At 44.2% G+C, this 22,834-nt stretch overlaps 6 protein-coding genes and 1 long non-coding RNA gene across 7 annotated transcripts; 6 read left to right on the top strand and 1 right to left on the bottom strand.

The window, feature by feature from the left end:
• Nucleotides 1-212: 212 nt before the first annotated feature.
• On the bottom strand, nucleotides 213-4,234 carry LOC127333593 (uncharacterized). The gene is made up of 5 exons (XM_051359967.2): nucleotides 3,632-4,234; nucleotides 2,312-2,407; nucleotides 2,187-2,235; nucleotides 1,590-1,719; nucleotides 213-488 (listed from the first exon to the last, which is right to left on the bottom strand). The coding sequence occupies exons 1-4, from the start codon at nucleotides 4,154-4,156 to the stop codon at nucleotides 1,628-1,630; spliced, it is 762 nt and encodes a 253-aa protein (XP_051215927.1). The 5' UTR covers nucleotides 4,157-4,234; the 3' UTR covers nucleotides 213-488; nucleotides 1,590-1,627.
• Nucleotides 4,235-5,155: 921 nt separating this feature from the next.
• On the top strand, nucleotides 5,156-6,695 carry LOC127328827 (uncharacterized). Its single transcript, XM_071825437.1, has 5 exons — nucleotides 5,156-5,664; nucleotides 5,764-5,877; nucleotides 5,949-6,128; nucleotides 6,228-6,597; nucleotides 6,665-6,695. Exons 1-5 carry the CDS (start codon nucleotides 5,583-5,585, stop codon nucleotides 6,693-6,695), a joined length of 777 nt encoding a protein of 258 aa, XP_071681538.1. The 5' UTR covers nucleotides 5,156-5,582.
• A 106-nt stretch (nucleotides 6,696-6,801) lies between these two features.
• Nucleotides 6,802-8,796, top strand: LOC139835197 (uncharacterized). The gene is made up of 3 exons (XM_071825140.1): nucleotides 6,802-7,097; nucleotides 7,181-7,273; nucleotides 7,342-8,796. Exons 1-3 carry the CDS (start codon nucleotides 6,836-6,838, stop codon nucleotides 8,367-8,369), a joined length of 1,383 nt encoding a protein of 460 aa, XP_071681241.1. The 5' UTR covers nucleotides 6,802-6,835; the 3' UTR covers nucleotides 8,370-8,796.
• LOC139835573 (uncharacterized) lies at nucleotides 8,462-9,918 on the top strand. Its single transcript, XM_071825438.1, has 2 exons — nucleotides 8,462-8,866; nucleotides 9,088-9,918. Exons 1-2 carry the CDS (start codon nucleotides 8,462-8,464, stop codon nucleotides 9,916-9,918), a joined length of 1,236 nt encoding a protein of 411 aa, XP_071681539.1.
• A 104-nt stretch (nucleotides 9,919-10,022) lies between these two features.
• On the top strand, nucleotides 10,023-12,088 carry LOC139835574 (uncharacterized). Its single transcript, XM_071825439.1, has 3 exons — nucleotides 10,023-11,335; nucleotides 11,419-11,677; nucleotides 12,008-12,088. Exons 1-3 carry the CDS (start codon nucleotides 10,023-10,025, stop codon nucleotides 12,086-12,088), a joined length of 1,653 nt encoding a protein of 550 aa, XP_071681540.1.
• An 826-nt stretch (nucleotides 12,089-12,914) lies between these two features.
• On the top strand, nucleotides 12,915-15,043 carry LOC139835575 (uncharacterized). Its single transcript, XM_071825440.1, has 7 exons — nucleotides 12,915-13,259; nucleotides 13,682-13,880; nucleotides 13,969-14,117; nucleotides 14,205-14,369; nucleotides 14,455-14,580; nucleotides 14,661-14,794; nucleotides 14,932-15,043. The coding sequence occupies exons 1-7, from the start codon at nucleotides 12,915-12,917 to the stop codon at nucleotides 15,041-15,043; spliced, it is 1,230 nt and encodes a 409-aa protein (XP_071681541.1).
• Nucleotides 15,044-15,233: 190 nt separating this feature from the next.
• LOC139835198 (uncharacterized) lies at nucleotides 15,234-15,890 on the top strand. The gene is made up of 3 exons (XR_011750946.1): nucleotides 15,234-15,447; nucleotides 15,525-15,711; nucleotides 15,777-15,890. It is a non-coding gene; the product is annotated as an uncharacterized lncRNA (long non-coding RNA).
• Nucleotides 15,891-22,834: the final 6,944 nt, after the last annotated feature.

Raw genomic sequence — 22,834 nt, forward strand, 5'->3', positions numbered from 1 at the left:
AACTATGTTTCATTGCATCATTCAAATTATGGTGCATTGCTTCTGTTGGATGTGGTGAATTAATAAAGCAGTAAAAAATGTAATCAGATTCATTGTTGGGATCCGCAACATTTCTACAGTCTGATTCACATTGGTAGTATGTTAAAATAACTGAAATCAAGCAATGCATCAAGTATTAACATGTGGCGTACAAACACATCACAGTTTAATGCTTGCAAGCATGATAATTTCTGTTCTTCATATTTGGATATATAATCGAGAGACAAAAATTATATAATGACCCGCTTCACAAGAAGTGAACAGCTTTCTGATATCATGAAAAGCAGATAAAAGTACTGATGAACACATTCTTGATGTTGTATAATTCATATAATGATGAACTACCACTGGATGGTCTAAGCTGTCTCCACCTATTGAGCCATTCTTGATGTTTGCTACGGATGTCCAAACAGTGAATTCAAGATCTGATTGGATGTGAAGAAGGCCACCTGGGAAAAAAGGATACAAGGATCAGGTACCCGAGAAATTACAAACATCATAACTCAGCAAAAAAAAAAGTAAGGTGGAAATTCACAAATGAAAAGCTGACAACATCAGTTAACTAGTACAACTATTTTGTACCTGCCAGATTTAACAAAATTAGGTGCAACTGGAATGTAAACACATGGCAAGTTAGAAAGAGGAAGGAGCTAAAGTGGAAATTGCATCAATATAGACCTGATAGCACACTGCCCCGGCATCAAATATAGATTTTCAATTCTCTACACTAGCAATTGATCTTAGTCAATACAACTTATATTTATTGGAGCTAAATAAAAACTTATAGTACTTGGTAAACTAAAGGATTGTACGGTAAACTAACACATCCTAGGAAGGGTCCATCATGGACTGTGCCATAAATTTTGTACTACTTTTGCTTAAGAAGGGTGAGGTTGTAAACTGGTAATGAACCAGGTTGAGAATCCTACCAATCCCAGCCTATCCATGCAAAGCCTTACATGGATAACCTGAAGCAACAGGGTAACTACAGAAATTTGAGATGTGTGCATGTGTGTGTGCGCTCACATTTCATGCTGAACTTGTCTAACAGTGCGCTAATCAGTGACCATTTACACCAAATCCTGCTGACATTATTTTAGTCAACTAAGTAAAAAGTGGACTGTGGTAAGACACATACAGACAGAAGCGTAACATCTATTGTGTCAAAGACAACTATATATAGTTGAATTAACTGCGTTGCAATATTGACTCAAGTGTGCTTTGTCAAATATGGCATACTATGAAAGTTTCATATTCTAAGTTTGTTTTTCAAACAGACGGGTTGTAGCATCAGAGAGTAGAAATTATAGCCAAGAGGAGGGATGTCAAACAAGAGATTAGTTGACAACCCAAGGTTAGTGAGCATCAACCAGAAAGTTAATTCTACCGTGGTGTCATAATTTTAGCCAACAAGGGTGAACTAAACAAGATATTAGAGACAAGCCAAGGATCATGCATCCATGTAATGCTTCTGTGCCAATTGAAGTAGCAGCCGATAAAGTTCCGAAGGATTATTTAAGTTCATCAGTTCATAAATAGTTGGTTCTTACACAAAATAGTTGTATGCAGAACTTGAACTGCCAACTAGCTAGACTGGCATTGAGATATTATAGCGTCTGCGCAGACCATCAATTGCCTTCTCCACAGATTTTGTAATCTCAGGGATAGTCACCTTGGACACTAATAATGAGAAAGAGATGAGAACTTCAAATGGTTAAAACTTCAACTGGACTTCAATGGATCTATATAATAAATTAAAAGATGGGGATTAATGCCGAAGTTTCAAAAAAAACAAATACTGAAGAAATGGGGCTTAATGAAATGATAATGTAGAGAAAAAGTCAGTTTCCCTTGCACATCATAAATGCATGTCATCATCAGCAAACCTTTACTAGAATTTTGTATTGAAGAATCCACATAATAAATTGAAATGTAATAAATGGCGTATCTCTGTTCGGCACGAGAACAAAGTTTTATTACAGGACCAGTTAGTTTTAGTCTATCCAATCCTGAGTGTTAAACCATCGAGACACGAAACAAAATGTTTGATCACTTTCAACTAAATAGCTTCTATACATCATGTGTTTATTCTTGCAAGCAACAGAGTGCTGTTAGGGTGAAAAATAGTGGTGAGGAATTCAGAGTACCATGCGATGTGGATGACCTTGTCTCTGCCATGCTCAGCTTGTACTTGGCCTGCAAAAGGAAAAAAACTGGGATCAAAACAAAGAAATAAAAAATTGCACCTGCTGTGAACAAGACCTAATTGTACCTTGATCTTCTCTTCTGTTTCCTTTATACTGTCAGCCATATTCTTATACTCCTTGTCCACTGCGTCTGTTAGCTGCTGACAAGCCTGGTTCTGGGTCTGAAAAGACATTGAGATTGTACACATTGTAGAGCAACTAAAATGTCACAAGAAAAGAAAATCCATATATGTATATTAAAATATTGAATGGGTGTATAAGTCTATAAGGGGTAAGCAAGCGTATTGGCATAGAAAGAACATTGTAAGAAAATGTGCACTGAGAAAGACGACGTTTGAGTGCATCTTAAGTTATAACCCAGGTGGACAGATCTTCAGTAAGGACAGTGAATGAAAGCTATTGGCATAGAAAGACCATTATAACAAAATCTGCACTGAGAACGACAGACATTTGAATGCATTTTAAGTTTTTAAACCAGGTGAACAGATCTTCAGTGAGGATAGTAAGTAAAAGCTATTGGCTCATCTCACTTTCCCGATTGCAACTGTAACTTCATGTGGATCTCCTAAGGTACTGTTCATCAAATATTTCAGAGAAACTAACTTCCAATTTGTGAGGAAAATTATCCCCGTAGTCGCTGAACAAATATACATGTATACATTGGCGTGGATGTTCTGAAGACTGAAAAACTGATATGATCCAATGCCACTTTATAACAGAAGGATAAAATGGGAATAATTAGCAACACAGATAACTCAAAATTATCCCGCAGTACTCTAAGACATGTGTGATCCATTCATCAATTCACATCTGTTCCCTGAATATACTCATCAGTGTAAATATACATGTCATGATCAAAGTTCCAAACATCTGATATATCCCATATATCCTTCCACAAGACTCCAAGTTATGCAATTCAAAATTAGGATAGTACTTCACAGCAAACCACGTTGCTAATCGGGCAAAACATTGCAGGTGTTCAAGTGTTCATAGCTGGAGCAGAGCAACCCTATCACTTGAGGATGCTGCGTGCATATGTCCAAACTCCAAACATGGCAACTACCAATTCACACATAGAAACATGAACGTGCATATACCCAAACAGCTACGTCAATCACTACACGTGATAGATTGCTATGACACAGCAACGATACGTATAAAAAATAACAGTCACCTTAGAAAATCAATGAGATCAAGCATCATCTCTCGCACAATAGAGTAGATCCGTAGCCGCATCAACTAGGCGGACTGGTAATCTCGCATGCGCTTTTATCCACCAATCGAGCGACGCAAAACCACGCATGTGACCACAGTAACAAACGGAATTACCGAACCCTAGCTAGTTCCGAGACGCGAAGGGGGGGAAGGCGGAGCGGGGAAGTCACCTTGAATCGCTTGGAGGCGTGGGAGAGTGAGGCGTCGAGGTCGGTGTGCGCGCGGGAGTGGAGCCCGTCGAGGCGGCGCCTGAGGGACTCCATCTGCGACGCTGCGGCGCCCCTAAGGTCCCCGACGCTTGAGATCGACGAAGTCGCAGCAGCAGGGGTCGCGGCGGAGAGAGGGGAGGCGGGGAGGGGGCTGGCGAGCGGAGGCGAGCGCGCGGCCGTCTTGGCCTTGGCCTTGGCCTTGGCCCTGGGCTTGGACGGCCTGGACTTGGGCTCGGGCTCCGGGGAGGCGGAGGACGGCGACGAGACGAAGCTGACGTAGCCGGGGGAGGAAGGTGACGGGGACGGGGACGGGGACGGAGACGGCGAGGAGGAGGCTCCACGGTTGCGCTTGCGGGTGGCGGCGGTCGCCGCCGCGGGTGGGGAAAGGAAGGTCTGCTTGGACCTGGGGTTGGCCCTCCTGGACCTGGATGCGGCGGCCCCGGCGGCCCGTGCTGCCACGGCGGCGGTAGCCCTGGGTCTCCCCATGGCGGTGGCGGTGGGTTGGCTCTGTACTGGGAGGTTTGAAAACGGAAGTGCGTGTGACGCCTGGCACGAAAGGATCGGCCAGGTTTTGGGTTAGCTTTCGTGACCGGGGAATGTGGGTGGCACAACTCGTTTGGTTCCCAGGAATGAAATGAATTCATAATGTCATTTTATTTGGAAGAACTCTTACTGTAACATTTATCTAACGATGACTAATTTGGTATGCCTCTATACAAAGCTGTATAATTCTATATCTCTATACTATTATATTGGAGTTGGTGGTACGTCTGTTTGCCCACTTTGGGCTCAACATTGCAAACATCTCAGCCATCTAATGTTAATCAACGTCTCCGCTTAATCCACATTATTGTTATTATCGCTGCAAATAAATAGACAATATCAATCGAATCATTGTTTCCTTATAAACAACAACAGACTGGAAAAACATTAAAACGACCATCTATACTATTAAATGCCGAATCAAATCATTATTTCCTTCTTTCCATCTTTCAATGACGCAATGATGCAATCACGCAATCACGCAATCACCAGTCGCCGCTGCAGCAGTCGCCCCCTATCCCGTCGTCGCACGCAACCAGGAACACTGCCGCTGGAGCTCTCACCCGCCGTCGCACACAACCAGCAACGCTGCTGTCCGCGCTCACCCGCCGTCGCACACAAATACCAGCAGCAGTCGCCTCCCAAACACCAGCAGCAGTCGCCTCCCACGTCCAGGTACATTGTCGCCACCGTTGAGTTCTGGAATCATAAGCGGGCTAGAACCACGTCAAGCTTCGTGCCTGCCACCGTGGGATCATCATCACCTTACCATTCATCCTGCATCTAGCTTTTCATTCTTAGCAGATGATTTTGTTTTCCTTCTAACAGTGTAAGTACATACCTGATTTTGGTCCAGTCTAGCCCTTCAGTCACATTGCTAGAACCAGCATCTTTAAATGACTCATTCTCAGCATTTATTACTCATCTTGTCAACTACTCTAATATGAATGTGTTGCTAACAGTATATTCTTAGCAGATGATAGATAAAGATAATTCAAATGAATCTCCACCCGGGGAGCGTACCCCGTTTAAAGATCTAACAAACAATAATATGGGTGAAATTACTGGAAAAACAAAAAGTACAAGCAGGTATGTTCGATTGTCCGCTGAGAAGAAAGAAGAATACCGACAAAATAAACAGATAGCCCGGCAGAAAAAAAAGCCTGCACCTCTAAATCAGCCTCGACAGCAAGGCATGTCATACCAACTTAGCCTGTGTTGCATTCACACTGAAATATATACCATGACATAAAGTACTTTTTGTTCTTTTCATTCATAAACAGGAGATCGTACCCCGTTTAATGATATAACCAACAAAGCTACGGAGGAAAATCGGGCACGTGGCAGTACTACCAGTTGGTATGCTCGAATGTCTGCTGACAAGAAAGAAGAATACCTAATGAAGCTGCGGATAGGACGCCAACAAGTTAAGGATGCAGCTCCAAATGCTGGTATACTGCAAAACCACACACGATATATAAAAAGGCAAGGTATTTAAATACTAATCCGGATATCTTATGTTGTCTGAACCATGTAATCAAACCATACAGGTAGACCGTGTTCTCAAAACATTACCGGAAAAAATCTCCTCGCTTCCTTCGATCAAACTGAGAAGCCTGCACATACCACGTGTGACAATATTGACGAACCAACTCAGCTTGCAGGTACATGTAAACTGAATATTGCTGTGTCATTATTTTTATAGCAACAACATGACTTAACTCTTTGTTACCAGGAGTGTGTACCCCGTTAAATGACCAAGCACTATCCGCTCCTACAGATGTAAATCTGGAACGAAAAAAAAGTAATAGTACCAGTTGGTATTCACGATTATCTGCTGAGAAGAAAAAAGAATACCTACATAAACAAAAGATTGCACGACAACAAAAAAAGGCTGCAGCTCTTACTGTGCAAGGTAAGATATCTTACAAATCATGAAGGAATGTTTGAAATTATTTATTTGGCCAACGACTATGCTTAAGAAAATAAAAAAAACTCTGGATTTCTCAAGCAGGTCAATCATGTTCAGAGACGCATGACATTGGCAAAAATACTACTAGGCGAGAGCGTGAACGAGCACGTCGGGAAATGCTAACATCAAGTGAGATAGAAGTCATTAATGCAGAACGAAGATCTCACAGGCAGAACCTATCACCCGGGAAGAGGGCAACTATGCTAGCTAATCGCAATGCAAAAGCCGTGGCTAAGCGGAACACTCCATGCGCTCAATCCATCGCGATGAAGTGCCCTCTTAGTTTGCAATCAGAATCAAACTTGTTGTTCCCACCAACAGTCACAAACCCCTCACCCACCGTGGAGGCATCCGCTGCAGCTCATGCGTCACAATCAGTGTGCACGTCCAACCACAAAGACCGAGATCGACGGTAATTCATCATATTTACTCCCAGCAGTCTCATGAAACTATTACTTACCTGTCTGATCATGTTACAGCGAATACCTAAGCGAGGACATTAGACACTGATCTCTTCAATGATAACTTCATGGGATTCACGCAATGCAACCGATGATCAGCAAACAAATCTCCTAATGAATCAACCAAAGCGAGCGTATGGTGAGAACAGAGCTCATCGAAGATCTCGGGAACGAGCTGAAAGAGAACGGATGCAAGTTGCAGATATGCGACAGAAGAATGCACATCGGAGAGCAAACAGACAAAACATACCACATGGGGAGAGGCATGCACATCAAGAACGTTCGAATGCTCGTTTCACGGCTAAGCAGAACACCCCACACGCCGAATCCATAATAATGTCATGCCCCGGTGCATCTACCTCATCTGCGCCCAACCCGTCGTCAATCAGACAAGCATCACCTCCAGAATCAGCTAGGGAAACCACAAAAGATTACACTGTCGGGACAGACGGTAATTTATATGCATCTTTATCTTGCACTTTAATAATTCCTTAAGGATTATATTATGTACTTACCGATACAAAACTATTGAAGGTGATATGGAGGCGTTTCTTGCCAGGCTCATGGAGGAGAATCCCAACCCAACCAACCTAATGGACGAGGAATATTATCTATTCGCCGGTGAAGGTACAACTGCAAGCCTAACGATGTAACATCATTACTATGAGCTAACATATAACGCATAATGGGTGCAGGTTCCGACACTAATGACATGGACTTTGAGGAACCAGAGTCGAACGGCACAGGCTCTGTAGACGAGGATCCTTTTGACTTTGTGTACTCAAACCTGCCAGACAGCACACACATCCTTAAGCACGCCGACAACTGCTTGCTATGCACAGCCAAGAAATTCGAGTACGAGACCGATGGTTTCTGCTGTCGGAATGGGCAAACCGAGTTGCTTGAACCGGAACCTATACCGGAGCTCATGAGGCTCTGGTCTAGCTCTGATGCGGACTCTCGGCATTTCAGGGACAGCATCCGGTTCTTCAACGGACACTTCTCCTTCACAACCCTTGGCGTCAGCCTCGACAACAACTATACAAACATGAAGTCCGGGGTGTACACATTTCGGGCACATAAAACCATGTACCACAACGTGCATTCGTTCGGGCCAGGTTCTCGTCCGGAACATCTGCAACTGTACTTCTACGATGATGACCCGAACCTAGACCATCGTAAGAAATCTACCGAGAATTTAGATCAGTCCGTCGTCAAGATGTTAGTGGACATCCTGAAAGAAAATCCATACTCCAAACAATTAAGGAGATTAGGAGCCCAGACGGAAAACCTCGATGAGTACCGGATAGAGCTGAACACTGACCAGAAGCTAGACCAAAGGAGATATAACAAACCTATATCAGATGAGGTAGCTGCTATTTGGGTTGAGGGTAGCAACCTAGCGAAAAGGTTTGAGCGAAGCATTATCCTCCATGGTAATAACAATGAGAAATACAGTATACAAGCCACACAGGGCTGTTACGACCCGCTCTCATACCCCCTGTTCTTCCCAAATGGGGAGCTCGGGTGGCATCCTAATATACCAAAATTTGGTGTGTCATATGAAGCTGCGCAAAGGTCAAGAGCAAACCGGGATAACGATGCAGGTTTGATTTCACCTTTCTTACTACATGTTGTACCTTTTAATTCCCAATTGTTGCCTAATATTTTCCTTTTTTTTGCCTTTCTACAGAAGGAAGAAGCAGGTTGTGCGTCTCTGTGAGGGACTACTACTGCCACAGGCTGCAAACACGACCTGCCATATTCAACCCCATATTGCATGGAGGACGATTGTTCCAGCAGTTTGCGGTCGACATGTACATCAAGATAGAGGGTTGCAGGTTGAACTGGGTTAGGGACCATCAGAAGGAGATACGTGCTGACCTGTATAAAGGCATTGTTGATAGCATCACTGCAGGAGAAACTCGAGCGAGCGCTGTTGGCATAAGGACGGTGCTCCCATGGTCGTTCAAGGGTGGTTATCGAGACATGAAGAAGAGACATATGGACGCAATGGCATTGGTGCAAACATACGGCAAGCCTGACATTTTCCTAACAATGACTTGCAACCCAAACTGGCAGGAGATACTTGATGATTTATATCCTGGCCAGACCCCGCAAGATCGACCAGATCTGGTTGCCCGTGTGTTTAGAGCAAAACTGGAAACGATGAAGGAGATGCTCCTCAAGAATCACATCCTGGGTGTTGTCAAAGCACATGTATATGTGGTCGAATTCCGTAAAAGAGGCCTCCCACATGCCCATTTCCTCTTGATCATGGATTCAACATATAAACTCGTTGTGCCGGTAGCAAAGACGACCAGGTCATATCTGCCGAGCTCCCTGACAAGAATAAGTACCCAGACCTCTATGCCATGGTAGTAAAGCATATGATGCATGGCCCATGCGGTGTTCTCAAGCCCAACAACGTGTGCATGCAGGATGGGGTGTGCAAGTGCAGATACCCGCGAGCTTTCAATGAGACCACCGTACAAGGGAAGGACTCCTACCCTGTTTATCGCAGACGGAAAGATGGTCGTCACGCTAAGGTCCGTGGCCAGATTCTGGACAATAGATGGGTTGTGCCTTATAACCCATACTTGTTGCGGATGTTTAACTGCCACATCAATGTTGAGGTGTGCTCCAGCATCAAGGCTGTTAAGTACCTTTATAAGTACATATACAAGGGCCACGATCGGACTTCGTTCAACATCGACCAGCCCGACAATGACGGTAACATAGATGAGATCAAAAGATATGTTGACGCACGGTGGGTTACTCCACCGGAGGCCATGTGGAGGATATTTGGCTTCAAGCTCTGTGATAACTCACCATCGGTCCTACAGCTGCCGCTTCATCTCCCATATATGCACAGAGTTACTTTCAAAGCAGGAGAAAATCTGACTGATGTTCTCGCACGGGATAAGGCAGAGAGTTCAATGCTCACAGAGTATTTTGTGGCTAACAATAATCACCCGTGGGCTCGACATATTTTGTACAGGGATTTTCCCGGAAGCTTCACATGGCAAACGTCAAAGTATTGGAAGCCAAGGCAAGAACGTCATCAAGTTGGTCGAGTTGTGTCAGCCCATCCAGCCGAGGGGGATCGATACTTCCTGAGGGTGCTGCTAAACCACGTACCAGGATCGACGTCCTTCGATGATCTGAAGACCGTCGATGGTGTCTTGTGTGGCAGCTTTCGCCAAGCCGCTGAGATGAGAGGTCTCATAGATGCAGATAACACGCTCGACGATTGTCTCACCGAGTCGTAACAGATTTGCGATGCGCGGCTTCGCCGAGGAGGCTCTTCGCAACAATCTTGGTATTCTGCGAGCCTGGTGATGTGCGAGGTTTGTGGGATAGGCACAAAGAGGCAATGTCTGATGACTTCCGGCGACATCACACGAGCCCAAACATAGTAGAGCAGAAGGTGTTGCTTGACATTAGTGGCATGTTGCAATCCATGGGCAAAGACATAAAGATGTTTGATCTTCCCGATATAGACGAGACATATGACACCACAGGAGGCGAGGCCAGAGAGATCATCGAAGAGAGAAATATCGAGGTTGATTCCAGGGACGAGAATCTTGAGTCCTCTCTAAATCCTGAGCAAAGGTGTGCCTATGCCAAGATATTGTCAGCGGTTGACAGCGCTGAAGGAGGTGTCTTCTTTGTCGATGGCCCAGGAGGCACGGGGAAGACCTTTTTGTATAGGGCGCTCCTTGCCAAGGTCCGAGGCCAGAAGAAGATTGCTATCGCAACAGCGACGTCTGGCGTTGCCGCTTCCATTATGCCTGGAGGCCGAACCGCCCACTCAAGGTTCAAGATCCCACTGAACCTCGAAGATGGGTCATCGTGTAACTTCACAAAGCAAAGCGGGACAGCCAAGCTCTTAAGGATGGCGTCGCTCATCTTATGGGATGAGGCCACCATGACGAAGCGGCAGGCAGTTGAGGCATTGGACAACAGCATGCGTGACATAATGGGGCGACGGGACCTACCATTCGGCGGAAAGACTATCGTTTTTGGTGGAGATTTTAGGCAGGTGTTGCCTGTCGTAAGGAAGGGGTCACGGGCGGAGATAATAGACGCGGCCCTGCGGAGTTCATACCTCTGGAAGGGCATGCATCAGCTGCCGCTCGTCACCAACATGAGGGCCCATAGCGACAAATGGTTCGCAGATTACTTGCTGAGGGTAGGGAATGGCACCGAGGAAGCTGACATGGAAGGTAACATACGGCTCCCAGAGGATATATGTATACCATCTACGGACATGGATAAGGACGACCTAGAGAAGCTGATCGAGCATGTATTTCCTTCTTTAAGCGATAACATGGATGATCCAAACTACATGACTTCTAGAGCGATCCTCTCAACCAAAAATGACTATGTCGACGGTATAAACAAGATCATGATAAAACGTTTTAATGGCAAGGAGAAGATATACCACAGCTTTGACAGTGCAGAGGATGATCCGCATGGCTACTACGCTCAAGAGTTCCTACACTCGCTAACTCCTAATGGGCTGCCCCCCCACGAGCTTAAGTTGAAGATTAATTGTCCCGTTATACTCCTCAGGAACATTGATCCAGCGAACGGACTGTGTAACGGCACGAGGCTTGTCGTTCGGGGGTTCCAGAAGAACGCTATCGATGCTGAGATCGTGCTTGGACAACACGCCGGCAACAGGTGTTCCTTCCTCGGATACCTCTCTGCCCGTCCGACGACGAAATGTTCCCATTTAAATTTAAAAGGAAGCAATTTCCGATCAGACTCAGCTTTGGCATGACGATCAACAAGGCGCAAGGGCAGACCATCCCTACTGTCGGTGTTTACCTACCAGAACCCGTATTCTCCCATGGTCAGCTGTACGTCGCCTTGTCTAGAGCTACCGCAAAGGTAAACATTAAGATCCTCGTCGTAAAAAAAAAGGACAAGGGCAAGGAGATCGTCAATGGCCCATTAGGCAAAGGCAAAGCCAATGGCAGCGACCAGACCAATAATACCAAGAAGCGAAAAAGAGATGACTTGGTAAGTACCATGAAAAACATTGTCTACAAGGAAGTCCTTACCGCTTAAAGACGTCGTATCTAATTTTAGCAGCTTTCCATGAGGATTATTGTCGAGAACATCATGTTAATTACCGGCTTCTTTTAAGGTGTAATAATGGTTATATGAATGTTTCATATGTGCATTTGTTTTTCTACCTGCTACTTCTTATCGAGACTGTCCATCCATTTTTTTTTTAAAAAAACAATAGTAGTTTTCATGCGGGAATAACTGTCATGGTTCTGTTTGAACAGGGGAAATCTGTAAATCAAATGAAACTAACCTGTTTGACGTTGATGCCAACCCAATCAGCTGGAACACTTCATATCTGAATGCCATAAGGCCCTCAATGGTGATGTTGAAACTTCTGGTCCTGACTGGCAACACATCTGAAAACGAAATCATTGATCTTGTTAGGCCTGCCTTCAAGATCAAATGTAAGCTCACTATCTCTTGGGCAGATGGCTTCGATTTTACTTACAAAAACTCACTGATTATGTTTGTCATAGCACTGATTCGAGTTGGTTCATGCTGATCCTATGATAGAAAGGATTAGAGTTGCCCCCTACATCACAATAATGATTATCAAAATTAATAAATCCTACAAGGAGCGTGCACAATACAATTCAATCTCACTTGTGAAACATTTCTTTTAACATCGTAATACTGAATCTGGTTGAATAATAAAACCTTAAAAACGAAAAGGAGTGCACATGCCTTCCCCTCTCCCACAGTCCCACCCTAAGATAAGAGAAGGATAAGTGGAAGCTCTTCGCAGTAAGATGATTCTTCTTTCAAGAACAGGCCACATATTAGAGTCAGTAAGTTTTCATTTTAGATTTTCTTTCAAGTGGTGACTGTTAAAAGTTGGCAACAAACTGATCTTATAGCAAATAATACCACCATACATTGGTATGCTATTTTCAAGTTTAATCAAAGAAGGAAACTACAAGTATATTAGGCCACCAAAATAAATAGGAAGTACTCAGGATTCGTCAATAAAAACAACATGATCCTACACCAAAATAAACAGGAAATAAAATATTATGTGCTCCAACACCTACCAAATACCAATCATATGTACCCATATAAATAGAGATTACCTATTATTCTCCTCGCTGATCAACCTTCACCAATCCAATACCGCAACGAATTCTTCCCGTACAAAAAAAATACCACCACGAATCCTCGTCGGCACCGCGAATCCTCATCGGCGACCATGGAGGAGAGGTGCGTCACCAAATCCCTCTCCCTTCGACGCCGCGCCCTCGAATCCGTCCGTCAGCGCCGCGCACCTAGGCCTTCCTATCGGGTCACTGCGGCATCACGGGTGAGCGGGCGCGTCTGGCGCCGGTGGTCTGCAGTGGGCGTGGGGGAGTGGGCTCCGGCGTGCAGGCGCCGTGCAGTCCAGGTGGAGGACGGCTGCGCGGGAGTGGGCTCCGGCGTGCACGCGCCGCGCAGGCCAGGCGGAGGACGGCCGCGCGGGACTGGACTCCGGCGTGCAGGCGCCGCGCCGGCAAGGCAGAGGACGGCCGCGCGAGCGAGATTGACTAGCGGTGCTACGGTTCGATTGAGTTGGTCGAGTCAAAGGGAGGAAGAGCGACGGGGCAGGGGAGCTTGAGCGCAGACCACGATTGGGGAAAGTTGATTTAGGGGAATAGGATAGAGAGAGTGTGCACCGGTTGTTCTTATTCTTACTTGTTTTAAAGAGATTTTTATATATTATTAGGTGTATGTATATACTCTTTGCTTTACGAGTGTATACTTATCAGTTATTTATTTTATTTTATTTTACTTTATATCTTCTAGATCACATTCTATGGAGATAATAATAAGTCCGGACACGATGACACTAGAAGAGAACAAAAGTTCACCGAGTTTTACACAGCCAAAAGAGGTGCAATGAGAAGATTGTTTTTTTTATGATGAATGTTCCATATTTCGGTATGCAGACTTTGTTTGATAATAATATGTTCACCTTTGTAGATCATGGTTGGGGCGGAAACAGATATTGCTGATGCTCTGAAAGAACTCACCGGATCTGATGCGATGTTGGTAGAAGAGATAGATAACTCATCGACTTTAGACTCACGGGCTTTTACACAACCAGAAGAGGTGCATTTGCAGACAATCAATTCACGACATAATAAACCAAAGAAAGAGAACATACATGTTATGCCTGAAGGTACTTAGTTCAGCCCCGTTTATCCTCATTTCATTTCCGCTAGATTATTTTTACCTAACTTATCTTGCACATGTTTATATCGTGGCAGACTATATCTGCACTGCTGAAGATTTGACTGTTATTAAATCAATCATGTCCGCACCTAAATTAACCCAGTTTGTCGACATCGGTGATGCTTTATTAACCAATGATGACTTGAGTTGTCTTACACGTGATGATGCATTCTTGCCGGGCGACGTAAGTCAACAACATGGACCACTACTTACATATTAATGACTAATAATAAATATATTGAACTTACATAATTTATGTGTTTAATTATAGGTTGTAAATGCATACATTTATTGTATAAACGCATATGATCATCTGCGGGATAGGGCAGATGGAAAGGTATATCTCAACAACACATTCGCCTTTGAAGTGCTGAAAAAATCAGAACATCGCCGTGCCATGAAACAACGGTTGCAACTTTATCTAAAGCATGACATGGTAAGAATTAACTTACTACCTACGGATCTGATTCAATATGTTTTAAAGATGTGTGTTTCTTAGTTTTACACAATATTTATTTCAGGTATTATTTCCAATAAACATTCCTAAGACTCACTGGTATTTAGTGGTCATCAATGCAAAAAAACGTTTGATACAAGTACTGGACTCACTTGGTGATGCAATGAGCCGGAGTGATCTCACTCTTTTGGTAAATATCTAATATTGATTTTGATTTCCTCTTTACATTGTCTTTACCTCAATATCTAATACCTCTCTCTCATATAAAAGCTGCAGGGACTTGAGAAGCATCTGAAAATCGCATCCCAAATGAAAGACTTCGACAAAGGTGAAAAGTGGAAGGATCTTGATGTCACAAAATGGCCAATAGTAGAGCAGTTTCAAGAACGTGTGCAAACTGATGGGTATGTTGAACACTTCTTATAATCTCTCTTTTTTAATGGATGCATTTATGTGTGTACAAATAGCGCATAGGTTCAAATGTATATTTATGTTAATTTTTCTACATGAGAGACTAAATCGGTGCCTGACAATTTTGTAGCTCATCATGCGGGTTATTCATGCTTAACTTTATGGAATATTGGACAGGTGATATTTTGTCTGATGATTTCACTCAGGTATGTTGTTTGAGAGTGGATTTGGTGATCACATGAGTAGCTGCGCATGAATTTAGATTTTTTTCACCATTGGATCTGCTATATCTCCGTTTGTCGACCGACTGACTTTTCTTCCCGTTTTTCTTCCTGATAGCATTACTACCTGCTTACATCTTTTATAATGGCCTTAAGGAGATGTTTTTTAATATTATTTTGCAGGACGATATGAAAAAATTTCGCCAAAAATTAATCGTCATATTGCTAGAGTCAGAATTGAATAAACTAAAAGGAAAACCAATATACCATCAACCTAACAATGAAGGAATTGTGTCTAATTCTGACTGTGCTATTGTGGAGGGTCCAAACCAACTAGAAGTCCACATTATGCCCACGGACCAACACAAGTTGGTTAATGAGCTTTGCCAATACATCTTGAACATTCAAGATGCCCAACTTTTAGAGTAAGCAATATGTTAGAAAAAAGAAAGTGATAATATGCATTGATATGATTTCATCATTCTTAACATTTTCCTTATAGACAGGAATGGCTGCGCAGTTCTAAACCATTTCCAATAGGCTTGAGTCTTAAAAAAATCCAGGACATACTCCGGATGGACCAACCTATGGACAATGAGTGCTTCAACTTTGGCATACGCATAGTGGCATGCAACGAGATCCTGCAGATGGTAGAGACTGATGTACACTACATGGATCTACGTTTTTGTGTAAGTTACTATAATTTCATATTTTCATTGGTATCACTATGTTTCTAAAACAACCTTTTTCTCAGACGGCGATGGTCAATTCTACACGCGGTAAAAAATTTAGAGTAAAGCCAAATATCCAGTCGTTGGCAAAGTTATTTGATAGTTGGCCTGGGATAGACTACAAAATCTCTTCACGCAAAGTGGTAAATATATTTTCTTACTTAACGTTGTCACGTGTATATGTGTTTCTAATGGTTGTCCCTTTGAAGGTTTTGCTTCCTTATGCATCTATGGACCACTTTAATTTGTTCTCCATCGATAAGCACAACTCTTCTGTGTATATTATTGATCCTGTTTCCATGCCGACATCATCGGAGAGTAAACTGGTTCGATCACATAAAACTTCATTGAAGTTACAAAGAGTTGCAATCTACCTAAGCGATGCACTTGGACTAGCACAACCTGGTTGGGATGCTGACATATTTTTCTGGCCACGTAGATCACCAGTTGGTATTCCGCAAAGTCCAAGCATGTGAGTACCTCTGAAAATAAATGTTTTACTCTGCTTTCAATAATAAAGGTATTGACGAAACATTCATTTACAGAAATGCGTCGGGTTATTTTGTTTTTTACATTATGATCTCATGTGATGGCAAAAAGGTGGTTCATCCAATAAGCACGGTGGGTAATCTACATTGCAGTTTTATTTTTTCATGAAAACTATACATGCTAATGACAAGTATTGTTGTGCAGAATGTGGCCGAGCTGAGGAAGAACTTTTTGGTACGCTTGCTCAAGTACGATAAAAATGAAGCAGAAGAAAATATTCTATACATTGTACGCCATATTCTAAAGAGCATCGAGGAGGAGATTTTTTAATATAAAATAGTTAGTCGATTTCTTATTTCCTACTCAAACATGTCACTTATGACGGTTGTTAAAATATACTTCAAACATAGCAGAATCTTATGAGTTTTTTATATATCATGTGGCTGTCTTTTTTATACATGTCAATTTTTACAATTATTGACATATTACGGGAGGAAATAGGAGCCGTAGCAACGCACGGGCATTCCACTAGTTTACTATTAAATTGGAGTTGGGGATGGTGTGTCACTTTGACATCAAACATTGAAGCAATCCTAACCGTAGATCACCCTCACAAACGCCCACTAAACATGGTCTGATCACATGCGCGTCAAATTTGTTAGTAAACAACATTTAAGGAAGTATATCTGGGTATCCCGCGTCAAATATGTGACTGCCGTCAATCAGGGATCCCCTCAATCATAGGAATTCGAAAATACATGGAAAGCAATCAAGACTTTCCAATCGTCCGATTACCTTCCAAGAGAAAATTACAGTGCATGTCTCCTCCACATAATTTCCTTCCCTGTATATTCCACCAAACGCGTGATTGACAAAGATTAGAGCTTAAGTTAGCGTTGCTCTTCTTGCAAAAACTGCTAATATTTGGTACAATCTTTGCCCACGTCACATGAAAAATTAGTTGTTCTCGATGTTATACATCCTACTCACCGTGAGCAGTGTCTTACCGTAAGCTCTCTTTTAAATCATCGCGTTTGGTGGTCGTTATTGAAAGCATCTGGGCCGTCCAATCTAACCTTGTGTCTCTACTCAATATTTGGCCACTGATTGGTTTCCGCGCGAGTCACTTCCTCTTTTATCATTACCGCTAATTAAGTTGTGGTATGATACCATTTTGATTCTATACCAAGCATGCTCTCCATCAGGTTGGGTTGCTCCTTTTATTCGCTCTACATTTAAGGCTAGCATTGCTTTTTTTTTTCCTTGCATGGTGGTGCATGAGCATGCAATGCTCAACAGCTCACGGGTCATCAAATGCTAGCGAATAACTCTAGATTACCCTAATTATGTGCTGACTTATTTATTTCCTTTCCTCGCTCTCTTTCTCATCAGCGCTCGACGATCCTGTTTCTTGTACGCGCCAGTCCTCCTTTTCTCCATCCCGGTCGATGACGCCCCTGCCATACTCAGAGCATCCCCACTCGTTGGCGCTCCCCACGCCCAAATCCGGCGAAATTTTCGTCCGGATTGGAGGAAGATTTGGCGTGGGGAGGAGTAGTTTCCCAGTCGTGTGCTCCCCAAGCGGCGTTTCTCGGGGAAAAAGAGGATGGCTCGGGGAATCCGGACGAAAGAGGAGACACGTGGGCGTGGGCGGTTGGTTTAGCTTCATCCGGAGTCCCCGGGAGACCCCCGGGAAACCGAGGATGGCATGGGGAGTCCGGACGAAAATAGGCTCAAATCCGGACCAAAACGAGGAACCGGGGGCCTGACTGGGCCGTTTTTCGCCGTCCGGATGAAAAGGCTCTGTGGGGAGACGAGTGGAGATGCTCTCAGGCACTACCTTCCAGCGTCCACTCCAAATTGTGTCAGCTCATCCCGGTAGATCGCGTGCTCGACGTCAACTACACTGCTCATCAAGTTTGGACCTCTCACGACGATGGTTACCCTGTAGCCATCCGAGAGGCAGTACGATTGCTCTGGCCAAGGAAAAAAGGCGATCCTCACGGTTGGCCAGTTGTGTCCACTACCCATGCGGAGGCGTATCGGCGATTAGTACAATGTTTCAGTGATAAGAAGCGTCACCACCACTAACTGATGGCGTGTATTGACGGTTATTTTTTTGGTTTCAGATCGTGCAACTTATGATCATGGCAGCTGCTATGTTTCTTCTGCCGCAGGTACATATCATAAAACACAAAGTGGAACCTGGAACAAGGGGCCCGACGTGCGAGGTTGCAGTTCAGCCTGTAATGTGACACTGCCGGTGTACAAACTCAAACTCCTGTATTTAATCCACTGCAAAAGTTAGGCATAATTGTTGTTGTCTTGTTCTTTTCGCTCCATAATCATTAGTTTGTATGCCATTGCTTTGTGCTAACAGCTGATCTTCTATTAAATACTCCTCTGTGAGAATATTTAACTGTATTGTGATTATTTTTTCTTTCATTTTCCCCCTAAAGTACTTCCTTTTATGTTGCACAAGAGTTAGTCTCTAAATAACAAATTGATTGAGCTGACCCTTTTATTTTATGCCAAGGAGCTCCTTTTGATTGTGGTGATCCTAGGTAGCTTCATGTTACTATATTATCACTTGCTTGCCGTAAGTTTATGAATAATAATATGAGTGCAAAACAATAATCTTCATACTGCCATTTTTAGGAGAAGCTGTACGTACTACCATCTGCACAAGCTAATTGGGCGATCAACATTTTCAAGATGATCTTTATCACTGCCTCTGCCCATAAATATATGTCTAAGATTTATCTAAATCTAGATATGTCTAAGCGCTATTTAGTGTCTAAATACATCTATATTTAGACAAATCTTAGACGTTTTATTTATAGACCGAGGAAGTTTTAGATTACAATCGGTGGTGTTGGTGGGTAAAAAATCGGATCAAAGTTTTGGTATGAAAAAAAGTTCTTTCCCTGGTACGTTAAAAAATAGTGTTGAAATCATGTACTCGTGGCCAAGCATCCGATTTTTTTCTGTACGGCTCGCCCGTCCTTCATACATAGTCCTGATTCAGTGTCACCGGCCCACACGATCGGCACGGCCCACACGGCTGCAAGGAAGAGTGATCCGTCTACGCGGCCATGGCGAGGGCGGTCGCCATCGCGTGCGTCGTACCTTAATCGAGGCCGCCGCAGAGAGACAAAAAGATGACCGGGCTTGTAGCGGGCTGGTGGACGATGATTTTTGTCTCTCTTCGGCGGCCTCGATTAAGGTTCGCAAGTGGGATGACCACTAGAGAGGATTGTCTCCAAGATAGACGTTGGTGACTTGCTCATGATTTGGTAGAGGAGCCGCTTCGTCAAGACATTATTTGTCTTTTTTACACAGGGGACAAAAAATGTTGGTTTTATGTGAAACATTACATGCACACATAGAACATATGCCCCCTACATGCTAAATTGTTTTCCTATATGCCCCCTACATGCTAAATTATTTTCCTATAAAAAATTATGTTCTAAAATATGTTTTACACACACCAGGTGCATATATGTACCCGGGAACAGTTTTGGTTTTCCCTTTGACTGAAGTATTTTTTATTTCTTTTGAAGCACGGTCTCAAGTTGTTACAATTCATTGCCGAAAAAGGCATTTTGGGATATAATTTTGGGGTATATGTGCTGGTATTACAATAACATGGTAAGCCAATAAAATAGCATGCCAATATTTTTGTGGAACCAGGAACATCCAAATTTGTAGGACTATTGAGAACAAGCAAGTGCGAGGTACTGGCGAGCCCTCTGGGGCTATCCACGTCACGATAGGCGCGTGGCTCGCACGGGCTGGGCTGGGCACCTTCGCGAGATTGGGGATCGCGGGAGAGGAAAAGTAGGTCGGGAGAGAAAGAAATAGTCATTAAAGTGTGTCATATGTCAAGATTTTGTTTTGGAGGCCTTATGAAAAATCAGACTGAAATTTGCACGTTCATTTTTTTCATTTTCTACATTGTCGTCAACTTTTTTTTGCATTGTAGATTTCTTTATTTAGAGATAGAGTATTTTTTTCAATTGTATATATTCGTTGTATCAACTTAGAGTTTTAGGGTTATTATTTTTAGATGTACATGAAATTAAAGCTAGAGGGCCGTAGCAACGCACGGGCATTCAACTAGTAACTATGGTTCGAGAGTATTAGTGGTTAGGGAAAACTCATCATCTCCACTTGCGCAATTTTGTTGCGAAGTGTGAGTCACTTCCTTTTGTTAACATGTGGAAGTCTATGAGCACCTTCGAAAGACTACCTTCGGAAGACTGAGACGGCGGATTGGATCTTGAAATTGACTAAGTGAAAGTATAGAGATGGTAAACCTAGAGGGGGGGGTGAATAGGTTTCTACAAATTTTAATTCTTTCTTTGCAATATTAGGCTTTGCGGAATATAAAGATGAGCCTAATGCAAACTAGGTGAAGCAACCTATATGAGGATACAACTAACTCGAGCACGAAGGCTCTCACGAGCGATTAAATCACAAGTAAGGAGTTCGGTTAGAGATAACCGATAGCACGCGGAGACGAGGATGTATTCCCGTGTTCCCTTGCTTTGCAACAAGGTACGTCACGTTTGGAGGAGTGGAGGTCCCACGAAGGATTCCCCGCGCCACGAAGGCTCACCCTATTCTCCGGAGCCTATCCCACGAAGGAATAGCTCACTCACTTGTGGTAGACTTTGAGGTAGCCTCCAAACCTTCACAATCTTTGCCCGGAGCAAATCCACAGCCCGGATGCTTCCGGACTCCTCTTGCCTACCTAGGGTTTCCAAGGAACCCTAGGAAGCAAGCTTCTCAATGAATACAAGGGGGAATGAGATTTGGCTTGGTAGAACGGTAGATCGGGTCCTCCTCTAATGATTCCCCGGAAGGATTTGAGTTTGAGTGGAGGAGGAGGGAGATCTGAGGCTTTTGGTGTTTCTAGCAATGGAGTATGAGAGAGAGAGCTCAAGAACAGTGTGTAGTGTAGTGCCTAACTGTCTAGAGGTAGGAGAAGGGCTATTTATAGTGTTCTTCGAAATATGGCCGTTTGCCACTTGCCACCTCAGCTTTTCCTCGACAAACCCGGTCGACCGGGCCACAGACCGGACAGCCCTGAGAGGCCGGTCTGGCCGGGCCGATGACCGGACACCTTTTGCTGGTCCTGGAGCTCCTCCGGTTGGCGGCCGGTTGGCGCCCGGTTGCCGCCCGGTGGACCGGACGGAGCACCGGACACGCCGGTCGAGGGCCCGGTTGACCGGGCGCAAACCGGATCTGCTGGCTCCTCCTTTGGAGCCCGGTTGCCGCCCGGTGGACCGGACGGAGCACCGGACACGCCGGTCGAGAGCCCGGTTGACCGGGCGCAAACCGGATCTGCTGGCTCCTCCTTTGGAGCCCGGTTGCCGCCCGGTTGACCGGCCACCACGCCGGACTGGCCGGTTGCTGGCCCGGTTGGACCGGGCAGGTGACCGGATTTCTCCTGTAACCCCTTTTTGATTGTTTGTTGAAATGGGGGGTCACCTTTAGCCTTCTTGTTCCTTTGATACACCATTTACGCCTCATTGCCTAATACCTGAGATTGTACTTATAGACATATTAGGCCAAATACTTTAGCACGGTGTCATCGTTACCAAAATAATGGATAAGGGTGAAATACCCTTACAATCTCCCCCTTTTTGGTATACGATGACAAACCGAGCTAGAGTCACAAATAGATATTATGATAAGCTCTAAACCTTGATTCCATATAAGATATTACGAAAGCTCCCCCATAATGTGTGCACTTGGAGAATTTGCGTTTGAATGCAAAGTGCACCATTTGAGAAATATGAGAAGCTCCCCCAATATCTTTAGGAAACAAGCATGGTATGGAGATGTGCATATCAAGATATATAAGCATAGCATAATCATCCTAACATGGAGTAGCACACATAATAGTCATCCATACATATCCATACACGAATAGCAAATGGTTCTTGGAAAACTCAAAGTAATCTAGCACAAGCCATATAAAATCCAAATAAAGCAACTCCCATGGCTTGTGGCGATCAAAGAACCCCCGTGGTCTAGACTCTACTCTCTTCTCCCCCTTTGGCATCGGAACACCAAAAAGGCGAAGAGGAGAGATGCTATCGCACCCATCAGTAGTGACCAAACCCAAGCGAGGAGGAGCTCTCGCGTGCATCATCCGCACCGGCATCATCATCACCGGCACCATCATCACCCTCATCATCATCAGCAAAGCCAGCAGGAGGAGCACGAGCAGGCCTAGGGAGAGCACCATGAGCGTACACAGAGTAGTCGAAGTTACCGGGAGCATCTCATCGGTAAGAGGAGGCATCTCCCAGCTGAGGTGCTATCACGGGCTCCATCTCGGGGCCGGGAGGAGGAACAGAGTGGTTCCTTGAGGCCATGAATTCAGTCCGGCGCCTCCGTGTCTCTTGGACAATAGTAAGGGTCGATGGGCAACATCATGGCTTCTCTTGCACATTTGGAACATGCATGTGAAGAAACGAGCGGCCCCATGCTTTGGGAGCGCCGAGAGTGGCGGAGCTAGCATCATGATCATGGTGTGCCTTGGAGGCGGCGCTCGGTGGTGGGCATCATGGAGGGAACG

Source organism: Lolium perenne, chromosome 2, assembly GCF_019359855.2.
Source record: "Lolium perenne isolate Kyuss_39 chromosome 2, Kyuss_2.0, whole genome shotgun sequence".
In the NCBI taxonomy this organism is placed as follows: domain Eukaryota; kingdom Viridiplantae; phylum Streptophyta; class Magnoliopsida; order Poales; family Poaceae; genus Lolium; species Lolium perenne.